General features: G+C 36.1%; 1 protein-coding gene across 14 annotated transcripts in view; it reads right to left on the bottom strand.

Moving 5' to 3' along the window:
- Positions 1-16773, bottom strand: part of CLOCK (clock circadian regulator) — a 132780-nt gene that overhangs the window by 31851 nt on the left and 84156 nt on the right. For all 14 annotated transcript variants that reach the window (XM_059922966.1, XM_059922976.1, XM_059922970.1 and 11 more), the window contains 7 exons: positions 15141-15230; positions 8126-8246; positions 4449-4562; positions 4195-4313; positions 2344-2426; positions 2025-2131; positions 14-161 (listed from right to left, as the gene is read on the bottom strand). In XM_059922966.1, the coding sequence (XP_059778949.1) occupies positions 14-161; positions 2025-2131; positions 2344-2426; positions 4195-4313; positions 4449-4562; positions 8126-8246; positions 15141-15230 (782 nt within the window). The remainder of the gene's footprint in view (positions 1-13; positions 162-2024; positions 2132-2343; positions 2427-4194; positions 4314-4448; positions 4563-8125; positions 8247-15140; positions 15231-16773) is intronic.

Below are 16773 nucleotides of genomic sequence, written 5' to 3'. Positions count from 1 at the left end.
AAAGAATTATTACCTTACTACGGTGTGAGTACAAACAATGAACTCTGGCCTTGAATTCCACTGATGATAAGTGATATAATAATGAGTTTGAAGCCAAATCCACTGTTGTCCTTTGGTCAGGAACCTATAGTAACATGATTTGCCTTTCCCGTATTGCATTACTAAGAAGAAAAGAAATATGTTTTGATTCATATTATTAGATTTTTAGCCAAAGGTATCACCCACATTTATATCTCTCTCTATAATTCTTCTTCTGGCTTTTCAATAACATATAGTACATCAATTATAAGAAAATGCTATTCTGTAGAGATAGCAATTAGCATATCTTCCACAGTGCCCAATTTACAGCTGATCTTAGATACTTTTCACATACAACAAATTTCCAAATACTCAAGAATAAATTATTCACATACTGACTTTCTCCTGCTAAGACATACTGAGGGCAACAGCAATAAGTAATCACACCTGAGCTCCACCCACCCTCCCGGCCCCCACAAGTACAGCACCTTTGAGGCATTTAATTCTAAACCTTAACTAACCAAAATCAGAAAAACTTAATCATTTAAAGTAACTGACAATACAGTATTTCCCAAAACATTCTCTGTAGATTGTAAGTTCGGAAGCCTTTTAATGATATTAAGCAAAAAATGGGTTTTGTGGTTAAATTAACTTGTGAAAATTTGTTAAATAGGTCTTCTCAAAGCCTTGAGTATGCTAATATATGTCAAGATTCTGGTGGTGGGAAGATGGGGATTGATTATAAGCTGTTACCTAGTTTTCCTTGACCATAAAATTCATTTTTAATAGACTGGCATTCATGCAACAAACCTTAGGAAATGCTGGACAGGAATCGCTTGCTCTATTAATGAGGAAACCAAGTTCTACATACTTGAAACTGCTTGTCCAAAACTACCCACCTAGCTAATAGAGGTGTCAGATATTTTTAATACATCATGGAGCTTAGTGCCCATTATCACTTGAAGTGAGGAATGTTTCTTTTGTGAAGTGACTTTACTGTGAAAATCTTCCATATAGCTGATGATATTATATAACATGCTTTATTTTCATAGAGAGAGGTTTATGAGACCAACCTAAGAAATTATGAAAGTATCTTAAATATCTAATTTAGAGGACACTCAAAAGGGAAGTATTTGGAGAGGAGGATCAGAGAAGCAAATAAAACCTATTAAAAACAAACTTCTGAAACAAGGAATGAATAGCACGTGGTAAAGGGGTAGGGCTAGACTCTAATCCTGTCTCTGCCACCAATGAGTTATGGGCTTGTAAGTAAATTAGTTAGCCTTTCTGCGTCTCAGTTTACTTGTGGAGATAATAATAGTACCTACTTTCTACAACTGTGATGATGAATAATAGAGAATAATGTACGTAAATTGTTTAGAACAGGGCAAAAAATGCGATGATAATGTTCCTTCTGCTAATATAACAATGGCAGGTAACATTAATGAAGCACTCACTATGAGTTTTCTTTTTTTTTTTTTTTTTAACATCTTTATCGGAGTATAATTGCTTTACAATGGTGTGTTAGTTTCTGCTTTATAACAAAGTGAAACAGTTATACATATACATATGTTCCTGTATCTCTTCCCTCTTTCACTATGAGTTTTCTAAAAGAGATTCTATAAATGTGTCCCTACCTCCTGGGCCTGGATATCAAAATTTATGAAATAGTGTTCTAATATTTTGACACACTATTACAATTTTCAAACGAATCTACTTCTCTTACTCTAGATGTAGAGCTTAAACACTTCAAAACAAGGTTTATTAGATGCCATATTATAAAACTGTACTTACTACTATAGACTGAAATATGTAAAATAGGAAGAAGTTTAATTTAGACTTGATCTAGGATTCCTATTGGAATTAGTTATATATACAAAGAAAAAATTTCCAATATATTTCAAAAATAGAAAAATGGTTCTAAGTTGGTATTTCACCACCTTCTATTAATATGATAGTTACTTACAGATTAAAAATTATCACCAGAAATATTAAAATCTACTTACAGTGCTCGTGACATTTTGCCAAATTTTCTAGGTCATCCACATGATAGTAATCATAGCCTGATGTTCCCAGAACTTCAAATGGCAAATATCCTATTATGGGTGGTGCCCTAAATTACATATAAAACAACCAATATTATGAATTTTTCCATAACAAAAAATACTCAACTAGAAATCAATTTTGGGAGGAACCTTTATTTTTTAAATAATGGATAATGAGTTTGAGCGTCCTGATGAGAAAAAGTTTGTCCTTGAAATCCATTAATTTCAAGAATTATAATATGATTATTATCTTTTTATAGAATTGAAAAATGGGAGTTACCTGTGATCTAGAAATAGAAACTTCCATTCTAAACTATGTCTAGATGTAAACTCTTCATTAGGTTCTTCAACAGTGCACATTTCCTACAAATAAATTAATAATTAAAATTTAGAAATACTTTTCTGTGTCCTTAGCACAGTCCCAAACATTGTTAGCTGTAAAAGTCATTCTTAGCTAACTTTTCCCTAAACATTTTTTTAAATACATTTTTATTTTCTAGTAGCAAGGAATATGGCAATAAATAGATGCAGGCTTCTGGGGGAGTACTTCTCACTCAACACATTTCTCTACTCACTCACATGCCTATAAACCCTAATTCTGAATTCAGGTCTCTCTCCTGAATTAGAGCTCTGTATTTCTGTCTGGATGTTCCTGCACATCACAAACTCAACGTGTCCTAAAATAAACTAACTGCTTTACTCCTCATACCCAGTTACACAATGTTCCATCTCATTAACAGAGGCATACCTGTGTTACGCCATTAAGTCTAGAAATCTGATAGTCACAATACACTCATTTTCACCATTCACCATCTAAATGGCCACTACTAAATCCTTTCAATTTCACCTTCTAAGTTTTTAAGAAATCTGTTCGAGCCCATCCATCTTCAGGGTCGTAGTTTGGACTCTAGACCCTTGCCATCATTGGCTCACACTATTGCCAAAGTGTCTCCCCAAACAAGTCTCCCTGTCCTTCAACTCATCTTCTATTCTGGCCACAATTACCTTATAAATACTCAAATATGATTGTATAACTTCCCTGCTTAAAAACCTTAATGGTTGCTCATTCCATCAGGATAAAATCTACACTCTTCAGCAAGGAGAAACAAACAACAAAGAAAGAAGCACATATCATTGCCGGCATCTGCTTACTTTTCTAACATCATCTCTCACCATCCGTAACTGCTCCTCCACACACAGTAACCCTAGACTCTAGTCATACTCAACAATGTATTCCAACCTGCCTCTGTGTCCTTGAATAACCTTCTGTAGCACAGTGCAGTGATTAAGAGTTTGGGCTTTGAGAGAAAAAGAATTAGAATCAATCTCAGTTCTACTGCTTAATAGCTGTGACTTTGGGCAAGTAACTTAACTTCCCTAAGGCCACAGTTTCCTTATATATAAAATGGTGATCATACCAGCATTTCTAAGAATTAAATGAGATAACGCATGTAAAGTATACAGCATGTGGTAAGCACTCAATAAACATTTTAGCCACTGCTATTAAGATCAAAACAAGCAGAGCGAGACTGGTTCAAGATCCTCTAACTGCTAATTCAGTACTTTGTCCTATAATATGGTGTTTCCCTAAATTTAAAATCTTAGCCTGGCTTATTTCCAGCCACTTTCCAGTGACTGAAGTCTTTGATTTTCCCACTTCCCTACTAATCATCTGCTTCCTGGGCCCAGGATATAAAAATAAATTATTTATCTGAATTTCAAAACTGAAAAGGTACATGAAAGGCAGTAAAAAGCCACTTGTGTATTTCAAAAGAAAATTTCAAAACCAATCTTTTAAATCTACCTAGATTTTTGGCTTTTCCCCTTTAATGTAGTTGTGAACCATACAAAAAAAGCATCTTAAAATTTTGCACAAAAGCAGGACAATGGTGATACATAACCACCGGTTAACTACAAAGGGTATACATTTAAAAATTAGTTATATAATTTAATGAGTGCCTTGGTAACTCATTATTTGCTTCAAAAATATCATGATCCTGTATATTTAATGTCTCATGGCCACTACCACTTCAATGCGTACAGGAAGTATCTGGAAACAACAAAAAAATTACACAGGCAATTCTCATAATATAAAGTGAAACCCCTTTGCGAAATAAAATTAGAAACATACCTTGATGAACTGAGGTGTAGCTAATCTGACAGTAGCTACAAAACAAACTCTATCTTCATAAGAAGGCCTGTGTGTGCGTTGTATTGTTCCTTCAAAACCATTGTGTGCTGAAGTGGATACTAAAACAATAAGGAAATAAGTATCAACAGTTACTCCAGTAAAATCTAGTTTTTACTGATATTCAAACATCTGTCCTTAAGAGCTTAAAAGAATACCAAGTGAAATTACATTGCAAAAGAAGCATTTTAACTTACCACTGTTTAAAGATTTGAAATTTCCTATAAATTTCACATATTCATAAGTAGATGGCTCCTTTGGGTCTATTGTTCCTCGAAGCATATGACAACAAAATTCTAACTGATTTTTTGCTGAAATAAGAGAAAAAATATGACATATTTGTGATTTATCATAATGAATGATATATCACACAAAGTAAGATTGTAACAGTTGTATAAGTCTACAATCATTATTTCCTCCAACAGAGGTCCTCAATGACATTTTGTTTAGTCCATAAAAGCAGAGTTTCTTTAGATGATCTCACCTTGTCCTTAATAAAGAAAACAGATCTTCTGATACAAGCCACTCCATGTTCCTCCATTTTTATTTGTCCTTCCTTCTCATTCTTCACTCTAATTTCAAAGAAAGGTTTTGCTTCCTATTCCAAAGCTAATACTTCTATCTCTACCTTGAACAGTCTTTCCTCTCTTCCTTCTCTAGGACCAGGGCCACACCACGGTATTTATTCCTTTAACATCCACACATGTTCTTTTTTGGGTCCTTACTTTCTACTTTTAAATTTGTTCAGGTCTTTCCATCTCAAACATATAAAGAGTTTTTCATGCTACTCTTTTTAGTAACACAGATCTCCTTCCTTTTCATTATGTGCTCTAGTTTCCATATGTTCACCTCCCTTAACTTTATGCATTGTGGCTTTTGCCCTCACACCTCTATAGAAACTGCTCCTCTAAAAATCACCCACGTCTGTATTAAGCTCAATGGTCTTTCCTCATTGTTTCTACCTCTTCTTAAAATTCACATATTTTCATTCCCATAGTATGAAACTTACCTTCCTACCTTACTGACTATTTCTACCTCTTCTGCTAATCAGTCTTCAAACTATGGGCATCACAAAAGTTCTTTTGATTGTAATCTATTATCCTTTACAAACTTACCAGCATTGACAAACTTATTTACTCCTAAATCTCTCTCCCCAACTCTAACATTTTATATAAGACCAAGTCTCATATCACTATTTGATTTCAGAACATCTCTACCTGATTGTCCCATCAGTAAATGAAACTCAAAATATTTGAAAGTGAATTTATCCCCCTTTCTTCCTAAGCCAGCTGTCCTTACCCTTCGTCCTATGTATGTATGCTTATCTCCTTAGTTAGAAATCATATCAATTTGGTCTCTTCTCGTCCTATCACCAGTTCCCAAACGAATCTGTCACAGGATGTGCTGTTCATTTCACCAAGGAAGCTCTCATGAGTCATTTTTTCCAAATGAGCATCCAGTACCACCAACTTGGTACAGATGTAAATTACCCTGCATCTAGGTAACTGCAAAAATGGATTCTCCATGCCTCCACACTCTTCCCACTCAGATTCACCCTTGCCTGTTACTCTAAGACTAACATCACTTTCATTATTATTATTTCAGCACTCAAGGAGTAATAACACCTCTCTTCACTTACAGCATCAAACACATACTCTTCTGTTATTATCATGAATGGGTTTATCATCAAACTCAACAGGTTCAAACTCTAACTACACTCTTCCTAAAACCTTCCCCACTGACGATCCCTAGCTGTTTGGACACCTGTGCCTAACATCAAGTCCTACTGAGTTTATGCACTCAACAATCGAATGCATGCTTTCCTCTCCATCCTTACTTCTACTGCTATCCTTTTAATCTCCACTCTTGTTATTTTTCAAAATTTTCCACCTGAGAGACTTCCTTTTCAGACCACAAAACCACCCAAATCCCCTTGCACTGGCTTCTCACTACGTTAAAAAATAAAAACCAAACTGTTTAGGATGAAACATTAGGCCCTGTTTCCTTCTCTAGACACAGATCACATCACCTGTACTACCTCACCTTCATTATGACCCAAATGGCATATTTACAGAATCCTGAATTTTCCAAGCAATTTACCCTCTGTTCTACATCTCGTTTACTCCTTTGACATGAAACATCCTTTTCATATACAAAAAAAGAAATAACTTTTTTTGTATATCAGTTCTTTAAGCAGGAGATCTGCAAGTCATTTAATTAAGGCTTTTCTCTATTAAAAAGTATTTTTGGGGACTTCCCTGGTGGCACAGTGGTTAAGAATCCGCCTGCCAATGCAGGGGACACGGGTTCGAGCCCTGGTCCGGGAAGATCCCACATGTCTCGGAGCAACTAAGCCCGTGCACCACAACTACTGAGCCTCTGCTCTAGTGTCCACAAGCCACAACTACTGAGCTCACGTGCCACAACTACTGAGCCCGTGTTCCGCAACAAGAGAAGCCACCGCGATGAGAAGCCCGCACACCGCAATGAAGGGTAGCCCCCCCGCTCACCACAACTAGAGGAAGCCCGTGAGCAGCAACGAAGACCCAACGCAGCCAAAAATAAATAAACAAATTAATTAATTAATTAAAAAAAAAAGAGTATTCTTGCCTGATACAGAAGCCTAAGGTCTGTATTTCTGCCAAAGGCTTTCGTCCAGTTCTCCAGACAATGTTGCCCTTGTGAAGGTCTCTAAAGCAGACTCCTCTTCTGTCCACCTCTCGCCATGGCCCAGGGTTCCATCTTTCTAATTTTTCTCTCCTTATTCTATATATTTACCTCAAGCAACGTCATTCAATCCATGGCTTCAAATACCGTTTACAGGCCTATAACTGGCCTCTACATCATTATATCCAACCCAAATCTTTCTCCTAGGTGAAAGACTAGTCCTTTGGTCAATGTCATAGGAACTTGATTTTTAAACAATTATAAATAGGCTTCAAATGGATTCGCCTGGTCTCCAGTTTTTCTTCTTCTCAACTCCTTCTGACAGGCTATCTTATCAAAGATGTATGTTCACACATATTTACACGTGTGTGTGTGTGTCTGTGTGTGTATGTGTATCTCAATTCTTGAATGGTTAGTGTTCTACAGAATTTGAAGATTCAAAATATAAAGAACCTTTAAAATGATTAATGTCAGTATTACCGGAAAAGTCAAAACTTAAAAATCATGGAAAAAGTAGAAGACATCTAATCACTAATGGCCAAATGTAGTGCTGTAATGATTTCAGATTTTACACAGGATAATTTATGCAAGAAAATGAGGTATTCTGGTCAAATTAATTTGTCCAGTGAATCTAGAAGAAAAGTCAGATTATACCATGGTATTTTATACTTATTAAAGGCAGGGACTATTTTTCCCTATTCTTGGCACTTTTATGATATAGCGCACAAATGTCTGGCACACTAGACATAGCCAATAAATTACTGTTTAATTCTGTTTAATTAATAAAGCAAACAATTTCCTTTATTAAATAATTTTTTTAAATATAGAAGTCTTGCCCCATAGTTTCAGTGTTCAATTGGTTAGTGATGGTGAAAATGAGAATGTTTCATTTTCTCTCATTAAACACAGTAAGATTTTATATAAAAATTAAGAAGAATATACTGCAAGTTCCATTTTTATGTAAACTACAGTTTTATGGCATATTATAACAAAAAGATGAGATTTCAATGTATTCTGGAAGAGTTCAGACTTCTAATATGGTCATAATTCCATCATATGTTAATATTTAAAAAGGATCTAATAGGGCATTTGGAACGATGCCATGTGTTAATTTGGTTAAACATACCTGGGTTTGTCACAAAATTACAGAAGTAAAGGATAACGCAACCAAATCTGTTTAACTTTTTGCTTAAGAACTACTACTTACATTTTAAATATTCAGGGGTTAATGAATCACTTTCCAGCAGATGCGTAGAGAGTATTTTATAAACTTCTGAATGTTCCCCCTCTGGGATAAAATTAAATATACTTTGATCCACAAGATCTGACTGAAAAAGAAATTTTTAAAAATTAAGTAATTATAGTGATTCAAGAGACATTTATTTTAAAAGTACATAATCACTCTTAAAACATCAGATGAGCATATGGCTAATGTTTAATTATCTGTAAAAACTGACAAATGTCACGTTACAGAGCACAACTCAAAAAACAAGACTGAGAAGGTGAAAGAGGTTAACATGACCTCATTGCCTCTGAGACTAGTGTCATCAGATTCATGATCAATATGACCTTTGAAAGTCTGATAAGTTATTTGCTAAGGTGAGTTTCAAATTTGAACATGTAAAATATAACAGGACTAAGAAAGTTAATTAGAAGGATCTTAGGCTACCAGATGTAGCCTTACCATACATCCCAAACTCTTGGTACGTTACGGTGGTGTACATTACAATAAAGGACAACAGGAGTGGCCACAGGCTACATGAAGAGGAGACTTGACTTTGGTGTCATTTCAGTTGTCCAATGTGTCCTTTCTTTTTTATTTCATCTTTTCCAGCCATCTATCCTGTATCCCACTGTCAAAAAGCCATGCTTTAAGATAACCACCCTCTTCCCCAAAAAAAAGGCAAGTCATGTGTTGAGCATTATAATCCTTGCTAAAATACGGCTTTAATCAACAGTAATTTGACAAGCATCAGGTGGCCTACAATGCGCCATGGCTGTGGAATCAAAAGTGAATAGGGGGACTTCCCTGGTGGCACAGTGGTTAAGAATCCGCCTGCCAATGCAGGGGACACAGGTTTGAGCCCTGGTCCAGGAAGATCCCACATGCCACGGAGCAACTAAGCCCGTGTGCCACAACTACTGAGCCTGTGCCCTAGAGCCTGCGAGCCACAACTACTGAGCCCGTGTGCCACAACTACTGAAGCCTGCATGCCTAGAGCCCGTGCTCCGCAACAAGAGAAGCCACTGCAATGAGAAGCCCGCGCACCGCAATGAAGAGCAGCCCCCGCTCGCCGCAACTAGAGAAAGCCCGCTCAGCAACAAAGACTCAACACAGCCAAAAATAAATAAAAAATAACAAAAATAAAAAAAAAAAAAAAAAAAAAAAAAAAAAAAAGTGAATAGGACAGTGCCCGTCCGTAAGAACCATCGACAACAAAACTTTAGTGACTTCACATTTCCTGCCAAATCCCATGCAGTCTACCCTGCTTCTCTACATTTTCAAACTGCCCTGTGGAATCCTGGGGTTACTGAAGTGGTATCTCGAAGACTACGGAGGTAGGCATGGAGGGCAAGGGAAGTGAAAAGGAGTTGTGAAAGCAGGCTAAGGGTTCCACTAAGAAATTTCACTTTTGTTTGTATTTCAAACACTGTAAAGATTGTTAAAAACAAAACAAAAAAAACTTCTAACAGTAACAAAAAACAGCCACTGGGGATGGTAAGAGGTGGGAAAAGGGGTGTTTACCACTCTTGTACAAGCCATACATTTACACTCTTCCTTCTGTATCTTCTCTAGCCTTCAAGGTCCACCTCATGAAGTGGAGTATCTTTCCCCTCTCTCACCACATGTTTGTACACTTCCATCTTGCAAAGACCAGTTCAAATTATTTCCTTCAAAAATATGTCCCTTAACTGCATAATCCACAGTAAAAATAATAAAGTTCCTTTAGTAATTACTACTCATATCCTTCATTTCCCATCAAAAATATTTAATTATATTTTAATCTCTATGTCCTACCGCTCTGTGGGTGAATTAAAGGGCCCTATTTCTTACACCTTTATCTCCTATCCTTCAAATCAAGACACAATAACACTGAGCTTTGCACATAACGGTTATTAGTGCAGTAAATTATTTTGAATTAAGGAGTTACTTGATAAGCCTTAAGGGGTAACCACACCAAAAATATATCTGCATTTTAACAAGGAATTTTTCTGAATGTCTGAAAAGTCTCTAGAACAGAAGGAATAAACAAAAAATTAAGGCATGAACAACAAAAAAGGCTAAAAAATTGCCTTTTATTCATAAAATAAAGTATTAAAATATAGGCATTGACATTAGTGTAAAAAATAGTCTTGATAGAAAAATAAGATACCTATTTGTAGAACTAAAACTCATTTTGGAGATGATTACAGTTTCCTACAATTATTTACTTTTACTGACATTTCTTCCACTATTTCAGTAAATTATGATCTGACCTTTGTTACCCTTGCTTTTTTATCTATAAATCTATAGGCTGTCTCATATGCATAGAGAAAATAATATGACTATCTAGTATACAGAGTGGTATAATCACAAGCACTACTTCACCATTCTGCTTCCCCAGACACTTGATAAACTGAAGTATCAGACTTAGCAGGCAACTAACTGATGTGTGATTTTCCATTAACCATTACACTTCCAATCTCAAAATGAAGTTGATCATACTTGATGTTGCCATACCATCCACTCAGTTCCCAAGCACAATTCAAAGGAAAGAGAAGGAAGTGACAGCTATCTGGATCCTTCTGTTTCCCTCAATTATTTTCATGAAGAAGAAATGTAAATCCTGCTGATTGCCATATGATATAAATCAACAGGCTGTTTTCTTTACATTAGGTCAATGCAACCATTCAGTGGACATTATTAACTATCATCAATTATCTTTTCCTCAGTGAGAAAACTGACAAATAACTGCTATAGAGAGTAGCTGCTCAAAAGGGACTGAAAGCTCCTCCAAAAAAATCTCAGGTATATGTTGGATATAACATATTTTTAAACAACTATGTTCCTTATGCACAGGCATAAGGAACAGAGATTCTGGTCCTATCAAGTAAGCTTTATTTGCTTATTTCAAATATTTGTTTTCTTATTAAAAATATTAATTTGCCAATAATCATATAACTATTGAAAAAAATTCTAAATTGTTATTTCTGCATACTGCATTTACACCAAAGATGTTACTGACTTCCTTAGTACATTCTTGTGTTTATAGTTCAAAATTACCAAGTTAAGAAGAGTAGAAAATGAAATGCTCATACAGTATCTTAATAGGGGCACTTTTAGTCCTGGACTCTGTTAGGCTGTAACATGGTGAATCTTCCTCCCTATATTACATGGTAACAAATTTAATATACTCTCTTCTCAGGAACACATTTAAGCAAGTATGAGGAAAACAATCTTAAATTGTAAAATTTTACAAATTTTAAGTTCCTGGTAAAGAGACCCAACTTTATGTCTTGGCACTTCCACTAAATTGTACAATTAAGTCCAATTTCTCTGGGTTTCATGTATGCTTCTAACAAACATAAAGGGGCTGGGCTAAGGATGTCTAAAATCCCTTCCAGCAAGGAGGTGGTATGACCCCATAATTTTGTTGTAGAAAGCCACACCAGGAAAAAAAAAAAATTCATAAATTTCCTTTCCTGATTATTAGCCACAAATAGGTTAAAATGTACCTAAATTAATTTCATAAGTATGACATGACAAAGTTAAGAAAAAATTTTTTGCAGGACCTCTAGAATCAGTCTTGCAATTTTACAGTCAAATTTAAATTAAAAAATGTTAAGTCACATTGACCACTGATTAAGATGGCAAATTTTAATTTCTCAACAGAACTGAATTATAAACACTAAAGCCTATATTTAGAGATTTGCTAATGTTTCTCCCCCTCTGGGCAAGAGCCAAAATTCTATTTTAGACCAAAAGGTATGCATGTTCAAATACAAAGAAAGGCACACCATTGTTTTAAACCTTTTGTTTAGCATCTGTTACAGTTTAATTATTAATGGCAAGCCAAAACAGAAAATCACATACTTTTTTCCTTACTGTGTTTGATCCTAAACAAGTATTACTTCATTTTCTCAAAACACACTTGTGTTTTTGTTTTCAAACCTTCAAATAACATACAACATTGTCAGTGATGCGAAGGAAAGTATCCACTGTAACTGGAGAGCGGTAAAAAAAAAAACAAAACTGTTTTAATAAAGGCTACTATGAACTCCGCACGAAACGGGTCTGCTGGATCAGCAGCGACCTCCTCTGCCCACACGTTCACCTGCTACACGCTTTGGCTGGCACGACAATCAGAAAGATCCAGAAGATGTTACCAACAGAGAAAACTGGGTAGGGGACCTATGGGAACTCTCTGTACTATCTTCTCGATTTTTCTATAAATCTACAAATAGTTCTAAAATTAAAAGTTTAAAAAAAAAAATCCAGGAGGGAATGGTGACGAGGTTTCTCACTGAGGGGAGAATGTTAATGATCAAACACTTGGATCCCAACTAGATCTGTGGTAGACATGTTGTTATTTCAAAATGCAATTAAATATTCCCTCACTAAAGATCCAACACCAGTGTGCCATTAGGAAGAAGTTTTTCAAACATCTTCATCAAATAATCTACTCAGTTTCTTATACTCAATCAATAATTCCTAAGTGCCTCTCTGAGAAATCAGCCAGCACACGTGGATACAGAGATGAAGTCCCTGCACTTAGGAAGCTTACATCTACCATTATTATCAAAATAAACAGAAAATTACAATTCGTTGTTAAGTGTCAGGGTGGCAGTACATATAAGGTAACGTGAGAACACAGAGAAAAGGAATCTAATTCTCAATGAAGTCCAGGGAAAATGCCCAAGAAGCAGGCTTTTAAAAAGTCTGACCACATTGCAAATTATACCCTGACTATGACTAAATTAAAGATTATATAGTTTCTATAAATACATAACCAAAAGAAAATCCAATAAAAATGTCTGTGGTTTAAAAGCATATAATTATACCTTTATTCAAGTTACTTAACCTTATTTTTTTAAATTGAAGTGTAGTTGATTTATAGTATTATTAGTTTCAGGTGCACAATATAGTGATCCAAATTTTTTTTATAGATTACACTCCAAAGTTACTACAAAAGTTTTTACAAGGTTATTACAAAAGTTATTTACACTTTAAAGTTATTACAAAATAATGGCTATATTTCCGTGCTGTACAATATATTCTTGTTGCTGATCTATTTTATACGTAGTAGGGGTAACCCCATACCCTTATCTCGCCCCTCCCCCCATCTTTCTCGCCACGGATAACCACCAGTTTGTTTTCTTTATCTGTGAGCCTGCTTCTGTTTTGTTATATACATTCTTTTGTTTTATTTATTAGAGTCCACTAGTCAATCTTATCTTAGTCATATCTTAATCCTATGGAGGATTTCTTTCCCTGGCTTTTTTCACTACGTAAATATTTTTTTAAAAAGAGTCCTCCAGAAAATTCTGTCCTTTTCTCTGCCCATAGTAGTTTACTTACATGTTGCTATAATCTCACTGTTTATTCCCAAACAATTTTTAGATGTTGGGCTGATCACCTATTGTTTGAGCTTACTTGTAAAGATAGCCCCTAGAGAAGCAGTAAAGCCAAGAGTCATTTTCTGCATGACCCAAAGAAATTAGCAAATTACTTACTGCCTGGCTTTCAGAAACAAAGTACCCTTTTCGAATCTGACCTTTTAAGTATAGAGTCCATTCTCTTTACAAAGTACAAAGTAGCAGAGTAATCAGAGGGAAGGAGATACTGCTTTTCAACATCTCTTGAAAGAGATCCTTATAGAACAGTTGACTTTGTACTGTTATACATTTTCAAGAGATGGGCATTTTAAGAGTAATTTATAAGTAACTTCAAAATATTTACACCACAAGCCCCACTGTAAGCAGATAAGTTAGGGGGTCCCTGGAGAAAGAGAACCAGGAATGGCTTTCTTGACATAAGAGAAGCCATTTTGTAATCTCAGCCTGGCCACAATGCTTGCCCTGATCTCAGTATTTAATGATCTGAAGGGAACAAAGGAATGCAGGGAGAGAGAAAAGGCAGGCAAACAATAGTGCAGGGATAAACCAGAGTCCTAGTTCCTTCTCAAAGGATATACATAATAATACATCTGAGTTCTGTAGGAACCAAGGCCCCCCACCCCAAGTGGAGGATATAATGATGATGCTGACCTCTTCTGACTTCAGTCAAGTAAAGCTGGGACTCTGTCAACCTTTGCCCCACTTCTATGCTGAATTCTCCTCTGCTAAAGCCCCTTCATGAATATGCATGTGCCCTTAGCTGAAAACTTCCCCCATTTTGCTGTCTGGGGAGACTCTGCTTTGGGAAAGATCCGCGCCCCTCCCCCGCCAATGTGTTCTCCTTACTTGCTGCGAGTTATGATAAATCCTTCCTTCTCCCAATCTTTGGCTTGGTTGGGTCTATTGGGTTGGCACCCACCAAGAGGCGAACCCAGTTTCTGGGTAACACCATCTTAGATAAGAACATTACATATTCAATAAAAACTTCAAATTCATAAGAACTGTCAATTGTAGCAGAGCACCTAGCATAGTACCTGGCAGAGCAGATGTTCAATAAATATATGTTAAGTAAAACAGCAAATACATAATTCAGGTATTCACCATTCTAATCAAAATTATAATTCTTTTCGAATTATCTACCCTTTTGATCATATTAATAACAAATTGAATATGGCCATTAAAATGTTATCAACTCAAGCCACAGAGCACAAAAGTTCTGTATCTATTATTTTCAGTATGTTCTTATAAGTCATTCTTTTGAGAAAATTATTATTTAGCTGCAACAAATATCTCAGTAGAAACTTATTCTCAAGATAATTTCAGTGATTAAGCAACGTCTTCACCACGCTGATTAAAAAGTTAATACTGAAAATTCAGCATTAGAATAAAGAGGGCAGGAAGAATAGAGGTTAGATAAAGTGGTAGTTGAATATTTAGTCACTATAGATTAGAGTTACGACTGACCTGAGAAAATACAGCCATGCTAAAACAAGAGACATATTCAGAGGTCTCATCCCCGCTCCAACCATTGTTCAGCACTGCTCTGAGGGGTCCACTTCTTAGTGCTTTAGAACGTTTAGAGTAGGCATTAAATAAGAAGAAGATCACAGGATTTTTATACTTACTGGTAAATGTTCAAGTAATGAAGTTACACTCTCAGACACATATATTATGCTTCCATCTGTCATGATTGCTAAAAAAAAACCATCAAGAGCCTGAAATTAAACATAATGGTCAGTTAAATGAAAAGAAAAAAGTATTTCACAGGACAGAAATAAAAATCTAAGATAAATGACAAAGGACTTAACTGTGGAAATTTCCAGAGCACTGTCAAAATGCTAGCTTTTCCCCTTTACAATACCTTAGTATCTATCTTTGTGCATTTTAAAATGCTTCTGGAAAAAAAGAAATCACTCTATGGCCATTATTGGATGATTGGTTTCTAAAAGGTAGAAACAATGTTCTACCTTTATCACGTTATTATACAACAATGGCCTTATTTGAAGATGTTAATATCTCCGAAGCACATAGGCCACCAATAATATGTCTTTGGCACACAAAAGAACACATTACCACCTTCGGATATATTAACAGACAGATATTATGTACAGACTGAAGCACAGGGAGATACATGGGGAATAAAGTGAAAGGGAATAAGCTGAAAAAGTAGGCTGAGGTCAGATCATGAAAGGCCTTGAATACCAGGGCAAGACATATGGACTTTGTTCAAGAGCGGTCTGGAAGAAGTGTGTAAAACGGATTTAGAGGAAAAAGTGAATTAAGAGGAAAATCTCAGTGGCCTTCAGAATAGTAGGGGAAGTTAAGGCGAATCCAAATGAAATTAGCAGCAGTAAGAATAGAGAAGAAAGGACTTAGGCAAACATTAAGAAATGTAATGTTAGAGTTCAGGAGAGAAGTCAGCATAGGGGAACAATACTTAATAATAAAGCAATCCTGGGACTTCCCTGGTGGCGCAGTGGTTAAGAATCTGCCTGCCAATGCAGGGGACATGGATTCGAGCCCTGGTCCGGGAAGATCCCACATGCCACGGAGCAACTAAGCCCGTGCGCTACAACTACTGAGCCTGCGCTCTAGAGCCCGTGAGCCACAACTACTGAGCCCACATGCCACAACTACTGAAGCCTGCGTGCCTAGAGCTCATGCTCTGCAACAAGAGAAGCCACTGCAATGAGAAGCATGCGCACCGCAATGAAGAGTAGTCCCCGCTCACCACAACTAGAGAAAGCCCGTGCGCAGCAACGAAGACCCAACTCAGCCAAAAATTTTTAAAAATAAATTTATAAAATAGTAATAATAATAATAAAGCAATCCTGTATTCACATATCACAAAGTTTTTCATTTGAGAATCCTAGGCACCAAAGTTGCAGCTGAAGAAATGAGATCTGCAAAAGAGAGGAGACTGCCAAAGACAAATCCTTGGGGAATAATCTATTTATGGGAATGAGGAGGAGCAAAAGCACCAGAGAAAATGACAAAGACTGAATACACTGTTGTCGATGAAGTCAATGGAAGAAAGAATGACAAAGTGAATGAGGAGGAAGAGGGATGGTTCAGTATAACATAGAATCAAATAAGACAAGGAATGAGAAAATGAGGACTGAATTTTGGTGACTTTTAAGAGTAATTTCAATAGGAAGGTGAGTCACATCACAATGAGTTTAGAGATGGGTGGATGATCAGAAGTCTATTATAAACCACTCTTTCTTCCCTTCTGAAGTTCATGAAAGGACACATTTT

Source organism: Balaenoptera ricei, chromosome 5 (genome assembly GCF_028023285.1).
Source record: "Balaenoptera ricei isolate mBalRic1 chromosome 5, mBalRic1.hap2, whole genome shotgun sequence".
NCBI classification, from domain to species: domain Eukaryota; kingdom Metazoa; phylum Chordata; class Mammalia; order Artiodactyla; family Balaenopteridae; genus Balaenoptera; species Balaenoptera ricei.
This window is presented reverse-complemented; position numbering and strand designations above follow the sequence as displayed.